General features: G+C 45.9%; 1 protein-coding gene across 3 annotated transcripts in view; it reads right to left on the minus strand.

Moving 5' to 3' along the window:
* The window catches only part of LOC123111342 (cytochrome P450 714C2), a 36,292-nt gene extending 34,838 nt beyond the window's left edge, over nt 1-1,454 (minus strand). For all 3 annotated transcript variants that reach the window (XM_044532116.1, XM_044532117.1, XM_044532115.1), the window contains exons 1-3: nt 1,188-1,454; nt 704-817; nt 184-562 (exon numbers count right to left, since the gene is read on the minus strand). In XM_044532116.1, coding sequence (XP_044388051.1) covers nt 184-493 — 310 coding nt within the window. In that variant the 5' untranslated portion in view covers nt 494-562; nt 704-817; nt 1,188-1,454. The remainder of the gene's footprint in view (nt 1-183; nt 563-703; nt 818-1,187) is intronic.
* Nucleotides 1,455-18,148: the final 16,694 nt, after the last annotated feature.

The following is an 18,148-nucleotide window of genomic DNA, read 5'->3' on the forward strand; positions in this document are numbered from 1 at the left end:
CCATGAACCCCTCACAAATTCTGCCGTGCAAGAAAAATAGATATCTCTTTCTACAGGAACACTTCTACTAACAAAAGCTACAAATATATTTATTAAACATCGAATAGACTAGAATTCAGCAACCAAACAAATTCAAGCTAAATTCCTTCCTTACTGAAACTATCTACAGGTTTGTCAACATACCATAAACTCTGGTCCAGTGGAGGAAGTAAGGGAACAGAGTGGCCACATAATTTGAGGAGAAGCGATCAGTAGGCCCTGCTCCCTCTTCTTGAGCAGGTGTGGCAAGTTTCTGGATTCTCCTCATCTCCGGTATGTTTCCAAAGAGGAAAGAAGGCTTGGGACCCTTCACTCCTTGGCTTCTCAGCTTCTGCCTGAGCCTCTCCGGCCTTAGCCATAGGGTCGTGTACAGGTAGGAGAAGAGAAGAGTAGAGAGGAAGACCAGAGGTAGCAGCAGCAGCCATTGCCGCGGTGAGAGGATCATCATCATCATGAGAGAGAGAGAGAGAGATGATCATAGCATGCGAAGATACATATTTGCTGGGTGGTCCATGGTGCGCAGCTGGGAGCAGGAAAAGTGCAAAACTACAAATTAGCCACGCACTCTGAAAGCAGCTACTAGCAGATAAGACAGTGCCATTTTCTAGAAGAAATAAATAAAGAATGCAAAACAAAGACCATAAATATTTTTTATTTGACATACCCTGAGAGAGAAGCTTTGTCTGATTGCTACGACCAGAGCAGAGAGCACCCCCATCACAAAACCAATTTCGGTTCTAAATACAATACATCTTCGGTGGTGAGGAGATGCGTAGTCCTGGTTGGTGGAACAATCTTAACACACTCAAACTGCTTGCAAGGTCTCAGATAAATAGGTAATCATAGTTACTAGTACTAGGCTGCAAGAAGATGTCATGTACTGTACTGTATTTTATTATTGCAGGCGGCAGAGTATATCAGTCTTGTACATGTGTTACCGTTCATGCATGAGCATGGTTACTATATAAAACTAATCCACCATGATTACGCTAACAGCCAAACGATGAAACGCTATGGCTAAGGAGCGCTGGCCCGAATTCAACAAAAAGAAAAAAAGACTCGTGATTGAAACTGAAGATAGAGCAGATAAAAAAAATAGATTCATTCCCCAAATCAAACAAGCAAGTGTATTCTTTTAAGAGATTAACCTGTAGGACTAAGAAACGGGAAGGATTGAGGAAGGACGAGCGTGGAGCTTGACGTTGGTCCGCCGCCGCCGACAAAAAGAGCGTTACTCTTTGCCGCGACCCGCGCTATCTAGGCTCACTGGGAAAAGGAAGGAATATTCTGCAGCTAATCTAGGCTCACTGGGAGTAGATGAATTTGGACCGGGAATCGCTGGTGTTCGTGGTTTTCGCGAGAGGGGAGAGAGAGAAGAACCCTAGCTAAATTAGAATTACTCTAATGCAAATAGGTTTCCTTTTCTTACTTTTCTCATTCCAGCACCATGGCTTTAAGGGCCAGTTCAATTTACAGCGGTAGACAGAACTCAGTGAAGTTTATAAAACAAGTAGTACTCCCTCCGTCTAGGTGAGTAAGTCATCTTAGGCTGGTCACAACGGGCAAGAACATAAGCTAGTAACTTACACACTTCCCTAGACTATGTTACTATCTCCATAGTGGGTAGAAACATCTATGTAGTGTCATGCAAAGATGTATTTATTAGGTTATAGACTCATTGTTTCTTGGAGTGTGTGATGTTCCGGTAACTTAGCTAGTTACCACAAGCACCTCTCTCTTCATTAAATATGTGCCACATAAGCAAAGTTGTATTGGAGTGTGTGATGTTGCTCCTAAGTTCCTCCCCATTGTGACCAGCCTTAGGTTGTGCACCGTGACCAAGGAGAAGGAGAAAACGAGAGAACTTAATGTTCATTTGCTAATTAATAGCATTGCATGCAATGAACTAATCACTGCATGCACACCCCACATCTCTTATTGGTTGATATGTCAAAAAAGAAGAAACTAGGTAAAATTTAATGCACCGCGCCTAAGTGTTTTGGGATTATTTGGTTTTCGTAAGATGACTTACACACCTAGACGGAGGAAGTAACTGGAAAGTAAGAAGATAACAGCTAGCTTTAATCCTAGCCATCCGTGGCGTTTGTCTTCAGTGGATCTTGTCCCTCCATTATCTGAAGAGGTGTCGATGACACGAGGCAGTGTTTGGTTCAGTTGCATTCAGTCACGCCAACTCCAACTCACCGACACAAACGGACGCGGATTTGATTCGTTTTCAGTTAAACATTGAATCTGTGATAAGTATATGCGCCTCGCATTTCAGACTTGGTGTTTAAAAAAAAAGTAATCAAAAAATGAAAACATAAACTTAATATCTAAAGCGCCAGCAAAAGTCCACTTACATTAATTTAAACTTAAAACATGAAAAGAAAACTTTAAAAGAAAAAAGCAGACCCGCAGCCCTAGAAGTCGTCGTTGTCGTCCTTGTCGGTCAGATTGACGAACGCTGGCACCTCCATCCACGGGAGGCAAAATTTGATGTTTTAATCCTTTTCTAAAATTTGATTGAGATCTAACCCTACTTTGTAAAAATTTCGAGATCTGATCCTTTTTTCTACCGCCAGCGTGTCTGACGGTAGCGTATAACCACCTACCATCATGGACTTTGGCGATAGCACTTAACTGCATCGTCACAACCATTTAACATAAAAAATACCCTGCCGTCAAGGTCCTTGACGGTAGGTTATGTAACCCTACCGCCAAAAAGCCTGGCGGTAAGCATGTACGACATCTCAGGCTGCATTAATGGATGGATGGAGGGGCCAGTGGATGCATGCATGTTGCACAGTAGTAAAAACAAAAGAACAAAAGCAAATGAAAGCTAGAGCAGCTACCAGCTAGCATGCACGCAAGTGCATATAAAGCTGCACCTTTGCAGGGTGGATGCTTGCATGCCCGTTGAGTCTAGTGTGCTGTGAGAGAGAGTAGGAGGAGATGCATGCAGCCTTTTTGTTAAGAGCATGCTTGGATATGTTTTAGTCCCATGACTAAAAGTAGTAGGACTAAAACTTGTTAGTCTCACCCATGTTTGGATCCAAGTACTAAAGAAACTAAAATCTAGTTATTGAGCATTTATTATCCTCCAAACCCTCCAATCCAAAACTAAGGAGAGGAATTAAATGAGGAGAGAGAGAGCTAATACATATTTTAGTAGGTTTCCCATGACTAAAAGATTTTAGCCTCAAGACTAGTCCTAGCCTCTCTTTAGTCAGGGGTGCTTGGAACTTTAGCCTCTAAAAGCCACTATTTTTAGTCAGACTAAAAATAGTCCCTTGTATCCAAGCACCCTCTAAATTCTTCACTGTTTCAGAAACAGTGGCCGGCATGCAGCTGTTCGCTGCTCACTCGTGGAGTCGTGTCTACTGCCAGACTCTTTGGCGGTACGCTGTCAACATAGTCTATCGCCAAGGCCTTTGGCGGTAGGATATCTTTTTTTCAAACGGTTGATGACACTGTTAAGTCTTATTGTCAAAAACCTTGGCGGTAGGCTGTGTTATCCTATCGCCATGGATCTTGGCGGTAGCAAAAAGTCAGATCTTAAAAAAAATTCAAAGTAGGATCAGATCTCAATCAACTTTAAAAAAGGTCAAAGCACGAAATTTTGCCTCCACAGGAAGGCCTGCTAGTAGGCTGTCAGCGTCGTCGCCTGTCGCTCGGCCTACTTGTCGGTCGTGTACAGCCAAACAGGCATGCACAACACATAGATCGGCACAGTGCTCGTCCACGGCCAGGACTGCACGCTATCTAAGACTTTTATCATTTGATGATGCCATGTGAATCACTAGAAACATGTGAAGTGTATGGCTAACCCAATAACTAAAGTTTCTTAAGTAGACTAGAGCAGGCTACCATGAGATAAAAGATCATCTTTCTAAAGAGATTTAATTCAGAACTCTTATATGTCCAAGGTCCACATGGAACTTCTTTCACAGGTTTTCCCTTGGTGTTTGCTAGGCTTGCCGAAGGCAACAGCCCATCGGTGAACTTTACTGTCAACGGGCACAACTACGACAAAGGATACTACCTTGATGACGGTATCTATTCTCAGTGGACCACTATTGTCAAAACAATCCCCAACCCTGTCGGAGAGAAGAGGAAAAGATTTGCCCAAGAGCAAGAGAGTGCTAGGAAGGATGTCGAGCGTGCCTTTGGTGTTTTGCAATCTCGATGGGGCATCGTTCGGTATCCTGCTAATACCTGGAGCACGCAGAAACTATGGGAGGTGATTTTTTTTTGAAAAGGGGGGACTCCCCGGCCTCTGCATCAGAACGATGCATACGGCCACATTTATTAGAACAAAAAAGGTTCAACAAGGTCTTAATGTTTTGCAAAAAGAAAAAATGGCAGGCTCACACAGAGCCACAACGTCAAGAACTGAAGGCCCAAAAGCCACAACCGGCTGGCATAACAAAAGATAGGTAAACTAATCGCCTATCCTATTACATGACCGCCATCCAAACCGGTTGAAGATATTCCGTGCCACCATCTCCCACCAGACAGATCCAGTAACAAAACGCTCCCTGGCCTCCGTCAGAGTGAGTAAGGACCACGTACGGATCAACGCGGTAGCCCGGAATAAAACCTGCAAAAAATAAATAGTTGTTGATCTGTTAAAAACCAAATCATTTCGGCAGTTCCAAATTGCCCATAACAATGCACAAACTCCTACACGAATGTGTCTAGCTGTTTCGGACTCTATCCCAGCAAGCCACGTTCCAAATAACGTACTGACCGAATTTGGAGGAGTAATGTTAAAGGCAATTTGCACGGAGCGCCACAAAACTCTTGCCAACGGGCAATCGAAGAAGAGGTGCTTGATAGTCTCATCCCGATCACAAAAACTACACCTAGTAGATCCTGTCTAGTTGCGTTTTACCAAATTGTCCTTTGTTAAAATTACTTGTTTATGCACAAACCACATAAACACTTTAATCTTTAAAGGAACTTTGACTTTCCAAACATGTTTGGAACTAGGAATAATTCTAGAGTTAATGACATCGATATACATCGACTTGACTGTAAACTCTCCAGACCTAGTAAGCTTCCAACACAACTGATCGGGTTGATGAGCTAGCTGAACCTCCATCAGTCTACTCACCAAATGAAGCCAAGCTTCCCACCGGTCACCAACAAGCACTCCCCAAAACTGAATATTGAGGGGACTGGACTGCAAAATCGTTGCAACAAGAGAATCACGACGCTGAACAATACGATACAGGGACGGATACTGGAGCGCCAACGGCGTTTCACCAAGCCAGGTATCCTCCCAGAAGCGAGTGGTGTTGCCATTACCGACAATAAACTTTGTTCTATTAAAGAAGGCAGCTTTGACTCTCATAAGCCCCTTCCAAAATGGTGAGTCAGTTGGTCTGACTGTCACCTGGGACAAAGTCTTGGACTGCAGATACTTACTACGGAGAATCTGCGCCCAAGTTGCGTCAGTCTCAACTGACAGCTTGTACAACCACTTACTGAGAAGACATCTGTTCTTGACTTCAAGATTCTCGATACCAAGGCCCCCCTGGTCCTTTAGTCGACAGATGATATCCCATTTGGCGAGTCGGTATTTTCTCTTAAGTTCGTCACTCTGCCAGAAGAATTGAGATCGATAGAAGTCCAGCCTTTTCCTAACCCCAACTGGTACTTCAAAGAAGGATAAGAGAAACATAGGCATACTCGTGAGCACCGAATTAATAAGAATCAATCGGCCTCCATATGACATGAGTTTTCCTTTCCAGCAACTCAGTTTCTTCTCAAACCGATCCTCGATGCACTTTCCACTCTCTGTTTGTTAGCTTACGATGGTGAATGGGTATACCTAGATACGTAAAAGGTAAAGCCCCCAATTCACATCCAAATAATTGCCTATAAGCCTCTTGTTCGTCCTTGGCTCTACCAAAGCAGAACAACTCGCTTTTATGAAAATTAATCTTCAATCCCGACAATTGTTCAAATAAGCATAACACCAGCTTCATATTTCTCGCTTTTGCCAAGTCGTGCTCCATGAATTGTATCATGAGCGTACTGCGGGATGGACACACCACCATCAACTGGATGAGGCACCAAGCCACCCACCTGACCGGCCTCCTTTGCCCTCCCTATCAGGATTGCCAACATATCAGCGACAATATTGAACAAGATAGGGGACATGAGATCCCCTTGTCTTAGGCCCTTGTGTGTCTGGAAATAATGACCTATATCGTCATTCACTTTAATTCCAACACTCCCTTTTTGCGTGAAAGATTCTACCTGGCGTCGCCAAGCTTCATCAAAACCCTTCATGCGTAAGGCCTGTTGAAGGAACGACCATTTGACTTTATCGTACGCCTTCTCAACATCCACCTTGAAAATAACTCCATCGAGTTTTCTCGTGTGTATCTCATGGAGATTTTCATGAAGGACCACAACCCCTTCAAGGATGTTCATGTCCGGCATGAAAGCAGTTTGAGTAGGCTGCACCACAGCATGCGCAATCTGTGTGAGCCTAATCGTTCCGACCTTTGTAAAAAAATTGAAGCTAACATTGAGAAGACAGATGGGCCTGAATTGCTCGATTCTCACGGCCTCGATTTTCTTAGGAAGGAGGGTTATCGTACCAAAATTTAGCTGGAAGAGCTGAAGCTGCCCCAAGAACAAATCATGGAACATCGACAACAGGTCCCCTTTAATAATATGCCAGCACTTTTTATAAAACTCAGCCAGGAATCCATCCGGGCCGGGAGCTTTATTATTTTTCATCCGCGAGATGGCTTCAAAAACCTCCTTTTCAGAAAACGGAGCTGCCAAGATATCATTCTCAATGGTAGTAAGTTGAGGCACATCCTCAAGCCTAGACTCATCCAGAGACACACAATTATCCTCTGGGGGTCCAAACAACTGCTTGTAATACTCAGTAATGTATAACTTTAAGTTCTCCTGACCGATAATCGTTCCTTCATCTTGCTCAAGCTGAAAGATCCTCTTCTTCATGTGTTTGCCATTGGCAATCATGTGGAAGAATTGAGTGTTTGCGTCCCCCTGGACAACTCTTCGGACCTTGTCCCGCAACGCCCACTTTAATTCTTCTTCACGAAGAAGTTCTTTCAACCTCATCTCTGCGTCGAGCTTGGCATGAAGTTTAGCGGCTGGCAGAATCGTGGTTTCTACTTTTACATCTAAGGACTGAATAAGGGTAAGGAGCCGTTCCTTTTCAACCTTATAAATCCCGCTAAGATGCTTAGCCCACCCACGGAGAAAACTTCTCAGGTGCCTAATCTTATTCTGCCAGCGCTCAAGCGCCGTCCGACCTCCAGCATCCTTATCCCACTCTCTGGCTACGAGAGCAAGGAAGCCTTCTCTTTCAAACCAAGCAAGCTCGAACGAGAACACGTTTTTGTTGCCCAGGTGGGAGGCCTCACCAGAGTCAAGAAATAGAGGCGTGTGGTCAGAAATACCACGAGAGAGTGCCTGAACTGTAACAAAGGGAAACTTCTGGTCCCATTCGACACTTGCCAGAACACAATCCAACTTTTCAAACATAGGATTTGGCATCGCATTAGCCCAAGTGAACTTCCTACCCGAAAGCTCAGTCTCTCTCAGATCCAAGCTTTCAATGATAGTGTTAAACATGAACGACCATCTCCCGTCAAAATTATCATTATTCTTCTCGTCACGCCTCCTAATGATGTTAAAATCCCCCCCCACCAGGATTGGAAGCTGCTCAGAGCCGCACACTCTAACCAGATCAGCCAAGAAATCCGGTTTGAATTCTGACTGTGCGGCACCGTATACCGCCACGAGAGCCCAATCAAATCCATCAGCTTTCGAGCGCACCCTAAACTTAACAGCAAAATCTCCCATGACCACACTTCGTACTTCGAGGGACTCGCATCTAACACCGAGTAAGATCCCACCCGATCTTCCCCGCAGCGGCAGACAGTGCCAGTCGAAATCAATACCACCCAATAAAGTATTGAGAAATTGTGGCAAGAAATTAGCTTGACCAGTTTCCGACAGAGCAATAAAGTCCAACCTATGCTCGATAGACGCATCTGCAAGAAACCTTCTTTTAGCCAAGTCCTTGAGACCTCTGCTATTCCAAAAGATTCCTTTCACATCTCGTCTTGGAATTTTTTAGCCGTGCGAATCCTAGCACTCCTACGCACAACGGACATTGGGTAAATCTTCCGCTTCCATTTGTGTTTAGGGCAGGTCTCACTCTCCAGCCGGTCCTCACAACCAGGCTCAGGAGGTCTTGCTAGAGCATTCTCAACACTCTCATCTTCCTCCCCAGGCTCGGATAAGGGATTAACAAGATCCGCACAAAAATTATCCAGCACCCGGACCCCCAAAGCATCAATATCGGAATCATTCATGGGTTTGACCGCTGCTAAGTTACGAATCATTTCTAAAGCCCTCTCGGCTTCTAAATCCAGTAAGTCATTAACAGAACTTGAAATTTCACCATCATTACTACCTAGTGAAATTCCTAATTGGTTTGCATCATCAATAATCTCATCGTTTGAAAAATGCAAAATGGAATTAGAAGTATTAACCGACATACCAGAAGTGACCTCAATGTCACGAAGCTTGGCCGCCCTCACGGCGCACCACTGCTGAATATCGTCCACCTCCGGATGGTCCTGAAGATGGCAACTCAACTGTCTCCCCTCAGAGACCAGATCCGGAATCCCGCCAAACACAATCACCTCCTCCCGAGTGAAGCTGCCCGGGGCGGGGCCTCCTGCCCCACCCCGAACACCAAGCCGGTCCCCACGGCCGGGAGATGGCACCAGGCCGGGTGATGGGGTAACATGGGCCGCCTGCCCTAGCTCCCCACCCAACCCAGCACGCCAACCAGAAGGGCGCACCGGCACCAACGGAGGGCCGGCCACCCCAGACGCCGCAGGAGGAGAGGACCCCAAGGCCACCTGCCCCGGGCCCCCTCCAGGGATCGGAACTGCCGCCTGCAACTCCGTCCAAGCGATAGGAGAAGAAGGTGCCGAGTTCACCAGCCCCGGACCCCCTCCCGAAGCAAGAGCCTCCATCACCGACATCTCGGCCGTCGCGATAGGAGAGGAGGACCCCGAGGCCACCTGCCCTGTGCCCCCTCCAGCGACAGGAACTGCCGCCTGCAGCTCTGTCGTCGTGCCAGGAGGACAGGGAGCCGAGCACACCAGCCCCGGACCCCCTCCCAAGGAGAACACCCACACGGCCAGACCCTCAGTCTGAGAAAGAACCCCAACATGGGTAGGAGCCTCCTTATCCTCTCCCCTGACCAAGTTTGGCGAAGTCCCAAGGACAGGACCTGAAGCACCCTCAAAACCCAAAGCGGGTAATGCGTGCTCAAAAGCCTCAAAAGACTCAACTCACTCACTCCACAATCTCGGAGGTGCAGAAGCCGGCTCGATTGACCCAAATCTCAGAGTGGTCATAGGCACCGAGGAGGGTGGAGCCGTCCCGTCCCCAGTAGTCTGAGCAGTAGACCCCTGTTCCTTGGATAACTCTCGTCCAGGATCAGTGACCGGAGACTCCTTTGCTCCCGCGCCATCATCACCCTCGTGCATATCAACATCAGTCGCGACATCTGCCTCGGCGAAGAGGCTATCGTCCTCAAACTCAATCCCAAGGCTGTATATATGACCTCGATATGACCACTTAACCACATCAGGTACAAACTCAATGTCCAAAATACTAACCAATAACCGAGCTACCGCATGAGCTCTAGTGAAGGCCATGTTGTTGGGGAACATAGTAATTTCAAAATTTTCCTACGCACACGCAAGATCATGGTGATGCATAGCAACGAGAGGGGAGAGTGTTGTCTACGTACCCTCGTAGACCGTAAGCGGAAGCGTTAGCACAACGCGGTTGATGTAGTCGTACGTCTTCACGATCCGACCGATCCAAGCACCGAACGTACGGAGCCTCCGAGTTCAGCACACGTTCATCTTGATGACGATCTCCGGCCTCTGATCCAGCCGAGCTCCGGGGATGAGTTCCGTCAGCACGACGGCGTGGTGACGATGATGATGTTCTACCGGCGCAGGGCTTCGCCTAAACTCCGCGACGATATGACCGAGGTGGAATATGGTGGAGGGGGGCACCGCACACGGCTAAGGAACGATCCGTAGATCAACTTGTGTGTCTATGGGGTGCCCCCCTGCCCCCGTATATAAAGGAGCAAGGGGGGAGGCCGGCCGGCCCCTTGGGCGCGCCAAGGGAGGAGGAATCCTCCTCCTAGTAGGAGTAGGACTCCTCCTTTCCTACTCCTACTAGGAGGGGGAAGGAAGGGGGAGAGGGGGAAGGAAAGGGGGGGGCGCCGCCCCCCCTCCTAGTCCAATTCGGACCAGAGGGGGGAGGGGGCGCGCGGCCCATGCTGGCCGCCCCTCTCTCCTTTCCCCTAAGGCCCATAAGGCCCAATACTCTCCCGGGGGGTTCCGGTAACCCCCCCCCCCCGGCACTCCGGTTTTCTCCGAAATCACCCGGAACACTTCCGGTGTCCGAATATAGTCGTCCAATATATCAATCTTTATGTCTCGACCATTTCGAGACTCCTCGTCATGTCCGTGATCACATCCGGGACTCCGAACAAACTTCGGTACATCAAAACTTATAAACTCATAATAAAACTGTCATCGTAACGTTAAGCGTGCGGACCCTACGGGTTCGAGAACTATGTAGACATGACCTAGAACCATTCTCGGTCAATAACCAATAGCGGGACCTGGATGCCCATATTGGTTCCTACATATTCTACGAAGATCTTTATCGGTCAAACCGCATAACAACATACGTTGTTCCCTTTGTCATCGGTATGTTACTTGCCCGAGATTTGATCGTCGGTATCCAATACCTAGTTCAATCTCGTTACCGGCAAGTCTCTTTACTCGTTCTGTAACACATCATCTTATAACTAACTCATTAGTTACAATGCTTGCAAGGCTTAGGTGATGAGTATTACCGAGAGGGCCCAGAGATACCTCTCCGACAATCGGAGTGACAAAACCTAATCTCGAATTATGCCAACCCAACATGTACCTTCGGAAACACCTGTAGAGCACCTTTATAATCACCCAGTTACGTTGTGACGTTTGGTAGCACACAAAGTGTTCTTCCGGTAAACGGGAGTTGCACAATCTCATAGTTGCAGGAACTTTGTATAAGTCATGAAGAAAGCAATAGCAATATACTAAACGATCAAGTGCTAGGCTAACGGAATGGGTCATGTCAATCACATCATTATCCTAATGATGTGATCCCATTAATCAAATGACAACACATGTCTATGGTTAGGAAACATAACCATCTTTGATTAATGAGCTAGTCAAGTAGAGGCATACTAGTGACTTTATGTTTGTCTATGTATTCACACATGTATCATGTTTCCGGTTAATACAATTCTAGCATGAATAATAAACATTTATCATGATATGAGGAAATAAATAATAACTTTATTATTGCCTCTAGGGCATATTTCCTTCAGTCTCCCACTTGCACTAGAGTCAATAATCTAGATTACATAGTAATGATTCTAACACCCATGGAGTCTTGGTGCTGATCATGTTTTGCTCGTGAGAGAGGCTTAGTCAACGGGTCTGCAACATTCAGATCCGTATGTATCTTGCAAATCTCTATGTCTCCCACTTGGACTTGGTCCCGAATGGAATTGAAGCGTCTCTTGATGTGCTTGGTCCTCTTGTGAAATCTGGATTCCTTTGCCAAGGCAATTGCACCAGTATTGTCACAGAAGATCTTCATTGGTCCCGATGCACTAGGTATGACACCTAGATCGGAAATGAACTCCTTCATCCAGACTCCTTCATTTGCTGCTTCCGAAGCAGCTATGTACTCCGCTTCACATGTAGATCCCGCTACGACGCTTTGTTTAGAACTGCACCAACTTACAGCTCCACCGTTTAATAAAAACACGTATCCGGTTTGCGATTTAGAATCGTCCGGATCAGTGTCAAAGCTTGCATCGACGTAACCGTTTACGACTAGCTCTTTGTCACCTCCATATACGAGAAACATATCCTTAGTCCTTTTCAGGTATTTCAGGATGTTCTTGACCGCTGTCCAGTGATCCACTCCTGGATTACTTTGGTACCTTCCTGCCAAGCTTATTGCTAAGCATACGTCAGGTCTGGTACACAGCATTGCATACATGATAGAGCCTATGGCTGAAGCATAGGGAACATTTTTCATTTTCTCTCTATCTTCTGCTGTGGTCGGGCATTGAGTTTGACTCAACTTCACACCTTGTAGCACAGGCAAGAATCCTTTCTTTGCCTGATCCATTTTGAACTTTTTCAAAATTTTGTCAAGGTATGTGCTTTGTGAAAGTCCTATTAAGCGTCTTGATCTATCTCTATAGATCTTGATGCCCAATATGTAAGCAGCTTCACCGAGGTCTTTCATTGAAAAACTTTTATTCAAGTATTCTTTTATGCTATCCAGAAATTCTATATCATTTCCAATTAATAATATGTCATCTACATATAAAATTAGAAATGCTACAGAGCTCCCACTCACTTTCTTGTAAATACAGGCTTCTCCAAAAGTCTGTATAAAACCATATGCTTTGATCACACTATCAAAGCGTTTATTCCAACTCCGAGATGCTTGCACCAGTCCATAAATGGAACGCTGGAGCTTGCACACTTTGTCAGCACCTTTTGGATCAACAAAACCTTCCGGCTGCATCATATACAACTCTTCTTCTAGAAATCCATTCAAGAATGCAGTCTTGACATCCATTTGCCAAATTTCATAATCATGAAATGCAGCAATAGCTAACATGATTCGGACGGACTTAAGCATCGCTACGGGTGAGAAAGTCTCATCGTAGTCAACCCCTTGAACTTGTCGAAAACCTTTTGCAACAAGTCGAGCTTTATAGACAGTTATATTACCATCAGCGTCAGTCTTCTTCTTAAAGATCCATTTATTCTCAATGGCTTGCCGATCATCGGGCAAGTCAACCAAAGTCCATACTTTGTTTTCATACATGGATCCCATCTCAGATTTCATGGCTTCTAGCCATTTTGCGGAATCCGGGCTCATCATCGCTTCCTCATAGTTCGTAGGTTCATCATGGTCAAGTAACATGACTTCCAGAATAGGATTACCGTACCACTCTGGTGCGGATCTTACTCTGGTAGACCTACGAGGTTCAGTAGAAACTTGATCTGAAGTTTCATGATCATTATCATTAGCTTCCTCACTAATTGGTGTAGTTGTCACAGGAACCGGTTCTCGTGATGAACTACTTTCCAATAAGGGAGTAGATACAGTTATCTCATCAAGTTCTACTTTCCTCCCACTCACTTCTTTCGAGAGAAACTCCTTCTCTAGAAAGGATCCATTCTTAGCAACGAATGTCTTGCCTTCGGATCTGTGATAGAAGGTGTACCCAACAGTCTCTTTTGGGTATCCTATGAAGACACATTTCTCCGATTTAGGTTCGAGCTTATCTGGTTGAAGTTTCTTCACATAAGCATCGCAGCCCCAAACTTTAAGAAACGACAACTTTGGTTTCTTGCCAAACCACAGTTCATAAGGCGTCGTCTCAACGGATTTTGATGGTGCCCTATTTAACGTGAATGCGGCCGTCTCTAAAGCATAACCCCAAAACGATAGCGGTAAATCAGTAAGAGACATCATAGATCGCACCATATCAAGTAAAGTACGATTACGACGTTCGGACACACCATTTCGTTGTGGTGTTCCAGGTGGCGTGAGTTGCGAAACTATTCCACATTGTTTCAAGTGTAGGCCAAACTCATAACTCAAATACTCTCCTCCACGATCAGATCGTAGAAACTTTATTTTCTTGTTACGATGATTTTCCACTTCACTCTGAAATTCTTTGAACTTTTCAAATGTTTCAGACTTGTGTTTCATCAAGTAGATATACCCATATCTGCTCAAATCATCTGTGAAGGTGAGAAAATAACGATACCCGCCGCGAGCCTCAACATTCATTGGGCCACAAACATCAGTATGTATGATTTCCAACAAATCAGTTGCTCGCTCCATAGTTCCGGAGAACGGCGTTTTAGTCATCTTGCCCATAAGGCACGGTTCGCAAGTACCAAGTGATTCATAATCAAGTGATTCCAAAAGTCCATCAGTATGGAGTTTCTTCATGCGCTTTACACCGATATGACCCAAACGGCAGTGCCACAAATAAGTTGCACTATCATTATCAACTCTGCATCTTTTGGTTTCAACACTATGAATATGTGTATCACTACTATCGAGATTTAATAAAAATAGACCACTCTTCAAGGGTGCATGACCATAAAAGATATTACTCATATAAATAGAACAACCATTATTCTCTGATTTAAATGAATAACCGTCTCGCATCAAACAAGATCCAGATATAATGTTCATGCTCAACGCTGGCACCAAATAACAATTATTCAGGTCTAAAACTAATCCCGAAGGTAGATGTAGAGGTAGCGTGCCGACCGCGATCACATCGACTTTGGAACCGTTTCCCACGCGCATCGTCACCTCGTCCTTGGCCAGTGCTCGCTTATTCCGTAGTCCCTGTTTCGAGTTGCAAATATTAGCAACAGAACCAGTATCAAATACCCAGGTGCTACTACGAGCTCTAGTTAGGTACACATCAATAACATGTATATCACATATACCTTTGTTCACTTTGCCATCCTTCTTATCCGCCAAATACTTGGGGCAGTTCCGCTTCCAGTGACCAGTCTGCTTGCAGTAGAAGCACTCAGTTTCAGGCTTAGGTCCAGACTTGGGTTTCTTCTCTTGAGCAGCAACTTGCTTGCTGTTCTTCTTGAAGTTCCCCTTCTTCTTCCCTTTGCCCTTTTTCTTGAAACTAGTGGTCTTGTTGACCATCAACACTTGATGCTCCTTCTTGATTTCTACCTCCGCAGCTTTTAGCATTGCGAAGAGCTCGGGAATAGTCTTGTTCATCCCTTGCATATTATAGTTCATCACAAAGCTCTTGTAGCTTGGTGGCAGTGATTGGAGAATTCTGTCAATGACGCTATCATCCGGAAGATTAACTCCCAGTTGAATCAAGTGATTATTATACCCAGACATTTTGAGTATATGCTCACTGACAGAACTATTCTCCTCCATCTTGCAGCTGTAGAACTTATTGGAGACTTCATATCTCTCAATCCGGGCATTTGCTTGAAATATTAACTTCAACTCCTGGAACATCTCATATGCTCCATGACGTTCAAAACGTCGTTGAAGACCCGGTTCTAAGCCGTAAAGCATGGCACACTGAACTATAGAGTAGTCATCAGCTTTGCTCTGCCAGACGTTCTTAACGTCGTCAGTTGCATCAGCAGCAGGCCTGGCACCCAGCGGTGCTTCCAGGACGTAACTTTTCTGTGCAGCAATGAGGATAATCCTCAGGTTACGGACCCAGTCCGTGTAATTGCTACCATCATCTTTCAACTTTGCTTTCTCAAGGAACGCATTAAAATTCAACGGAACAACAGCACGAGCCATCTATCTACAAACAAACATAGACAAGCAAATACTATCAGGTACTAAGTTCATGATAAATTTAAGTTCAATTAATCATATTACTTAAGAACTCCCACTTAGACAGACATCTCTCTAGTCATCTAAGTGATCACGTGATCCAAATCAACTAAACCATAACCGATCATCACGTGAGATGGAGTAGTTTTCAATGGTGAACATCACTATGTTGATCATATCTACTATATGATTCACGCTCGACCTTTCGGTCTCCGTGTTCCGAGGCCATATCTGCATATGCTAGGCTCGTCAAGTTTAACCTGAGTATTCCGCGTGTGCAAAACTGTCTTGCACCCGTTGTAGATGGACGTAGAGCTTATCACACCCGATCATCACGTGGTGTCTGGGCACGACGAACTTTGGCAACGGTGCATACTCAGGGAGAACACTTCTTGATAATTTTAGTGAGAGATCATCTTAAAATGCTACCGTCAATCAAAGCAAGATAAGATGCATAAAGGATAAACATCACATGCAATCAATATAAGTGATATGATATGGCCATCATCATCTTGTGCTTGTGATCTCCATCTCCGAAGCACCGTCGTGATCACCATCGTCACCGGCGCGACACCTTGATCTCCATCGTAGCATCGTTGTCGTTACGCCATCTATTGCTTCTACGACTATCGCTACCGCTTAGTGATAAAGTAAAGCAATTACAGGGCGTTTGCATTTCATACAATAAAGCGACAACCATATGGCTCCTGCCAGTTGCCGATAACTTCGGTTACAAAACATGATCATCTCATACAATAAAATATAGCATCACGTCTTGACCATATCACATCACAACATGCCCTGCAAAAACAAGTTAGACGTCCTCTACTTTGTTGTTGCAAATTTTACGTGGCTGCTACGGGCTTAGCAAGAACCGTTCTTACCTACGCATCAAAAACCACAACGATAGTTTGTCAAGTTGGTGCTGTTTTAACCTTCGCAAGGACCGGGCGTAGCCACACTCGATTCAGCTAAAGTGAGAGAGACAGACACCCGCCAGCCACCTTTAAGCACGAGTGCTCGTAACGGTGAAACCAGTCTCGCGTAAGCGTACGCGTAATGTCGGTCCGGGCCGCTTCATCTCACAATACCGCCGAACCAAAGTATGACATGCTGGTAAGCAGTATGACTTGTATCGCCCACAACTCACTTGTGTTCTACTCGTGCATATAACATCAACGCATAAAACCTAGGCTCGGATGCCACTGTTGGGGAACGTAGTAATTTCAAAATTTTCCTACGCACACGCAAGATCATGGTGATGGCATAGCAATGAGAGGGGAGAGTGTTGTCTATGTACCCTCGTAGAGCGTAAGCGGAAGCGTTAGCACAACGCGGTTGATGTAGTCGTACGTCTTCACGATCCGACCGATCCAAGCACCGAACGTACGGAGCCTCCGAGTTCAGCACACGTTCAGCTTGATGACGATCTCCGGCCTCTGATCCAGCCGAGCTCCGGGGATGAGTTCCGTCAGCACGACGGCGTGGTGACGATGATGATGTTCTACCGGTGCAGGGCTTCGCCTAAACTCTGCGACAATATGACCGAGGTGGAATATGGTGGAGGGGGGCACCGCACACGGCTAAGAAACGATCCGTAGATCAACTTGTATGTCTATGGGGTGCCCCCTGCCCCCGTATATAAAGGAGCAAGGGGGGAGGCCGGCCGGCCCCTTGGGCACGCCAAGGGAGGAGGAATCCTCCTCCTAGTAGGAGTAGGACTCCTCCTTTCCTACTCCTACTAGGAGGGGGAAGGAAGGGGGAGAGGGGGAAGGAAAGGGGGGGGGGCGCCGCCCCCCTCCTAGTCCAATTCGGACCAGAGGGGGGAGGGGGCGCGCGGCCCATGCTGGCCGCCCCTCTCTCCTTTCCCCTAAGGCCCATAAGGCCCAATACTCTCCCGGGGGGTTCCGGTAACCCCCCCCCCGGCACTCCGGTTTTCTCCGAAATCACCCGGAACACTTCCGGTGTCCGAATATAGTCGTCCAATATATCAATCTTTATGTCTCGACCATTTCGAGACTCCTCGTCATGTCCGTGATCACATCCGGGACTCCGAACAAACTTCGGTACATCAAAACTTATAAACTCATAATAAAACTGTCATCGTAACGTTAAGCGTGCGGACCCTACGGGTTCGAGAACTATGTAGACATGACCTAGAACCATTCTCGGTCAATAACCAATAGCGGGACCTGGATGCCCATATTGGTTCCTACATATTCTACGAAGATCTTTATCGGTCAAACCGCATAACAACATACGTTGTTCCCTTTGTCATCGGTATGTTACTTGCCCGAGATTTGATCGTCGGTATCCAATACCTAGTTCAATCTCGTTACCGGCAAGTCTCTTTACTCGTTCTGTAACACATCATCTTATAACTAACTCATTAGTTACAATGCTTGCAAGGCTTAGGTGATGAGTATTACCGAGAGGGCCCAGAGATACCTCTCCGACAATCGGAGTGACAAAACCTAATCTCGAATTATGCCAACCCAACATGTACCTTCGGAAACACCTATAGAGCACCTTTATAATCACCCAGTTACGTTGTGACGTTTGGTAGCAC

The sequence above is a fragment of the Triticum aestivum genome, chromosome 5B (assembly GCF_018294505.1).
Source record: "Triticum aestivum cultivar Chinese Spring chromosome 5B, IWGSC CS RefSeq v2.1, whole genome shotgun sequence".
Lineage (NCBI taxonomy): Eukaryota > Viridiplantae > Streptophyta > Magnoliopsida > Poales > Poaceae > Triticum > Triticum aestivum.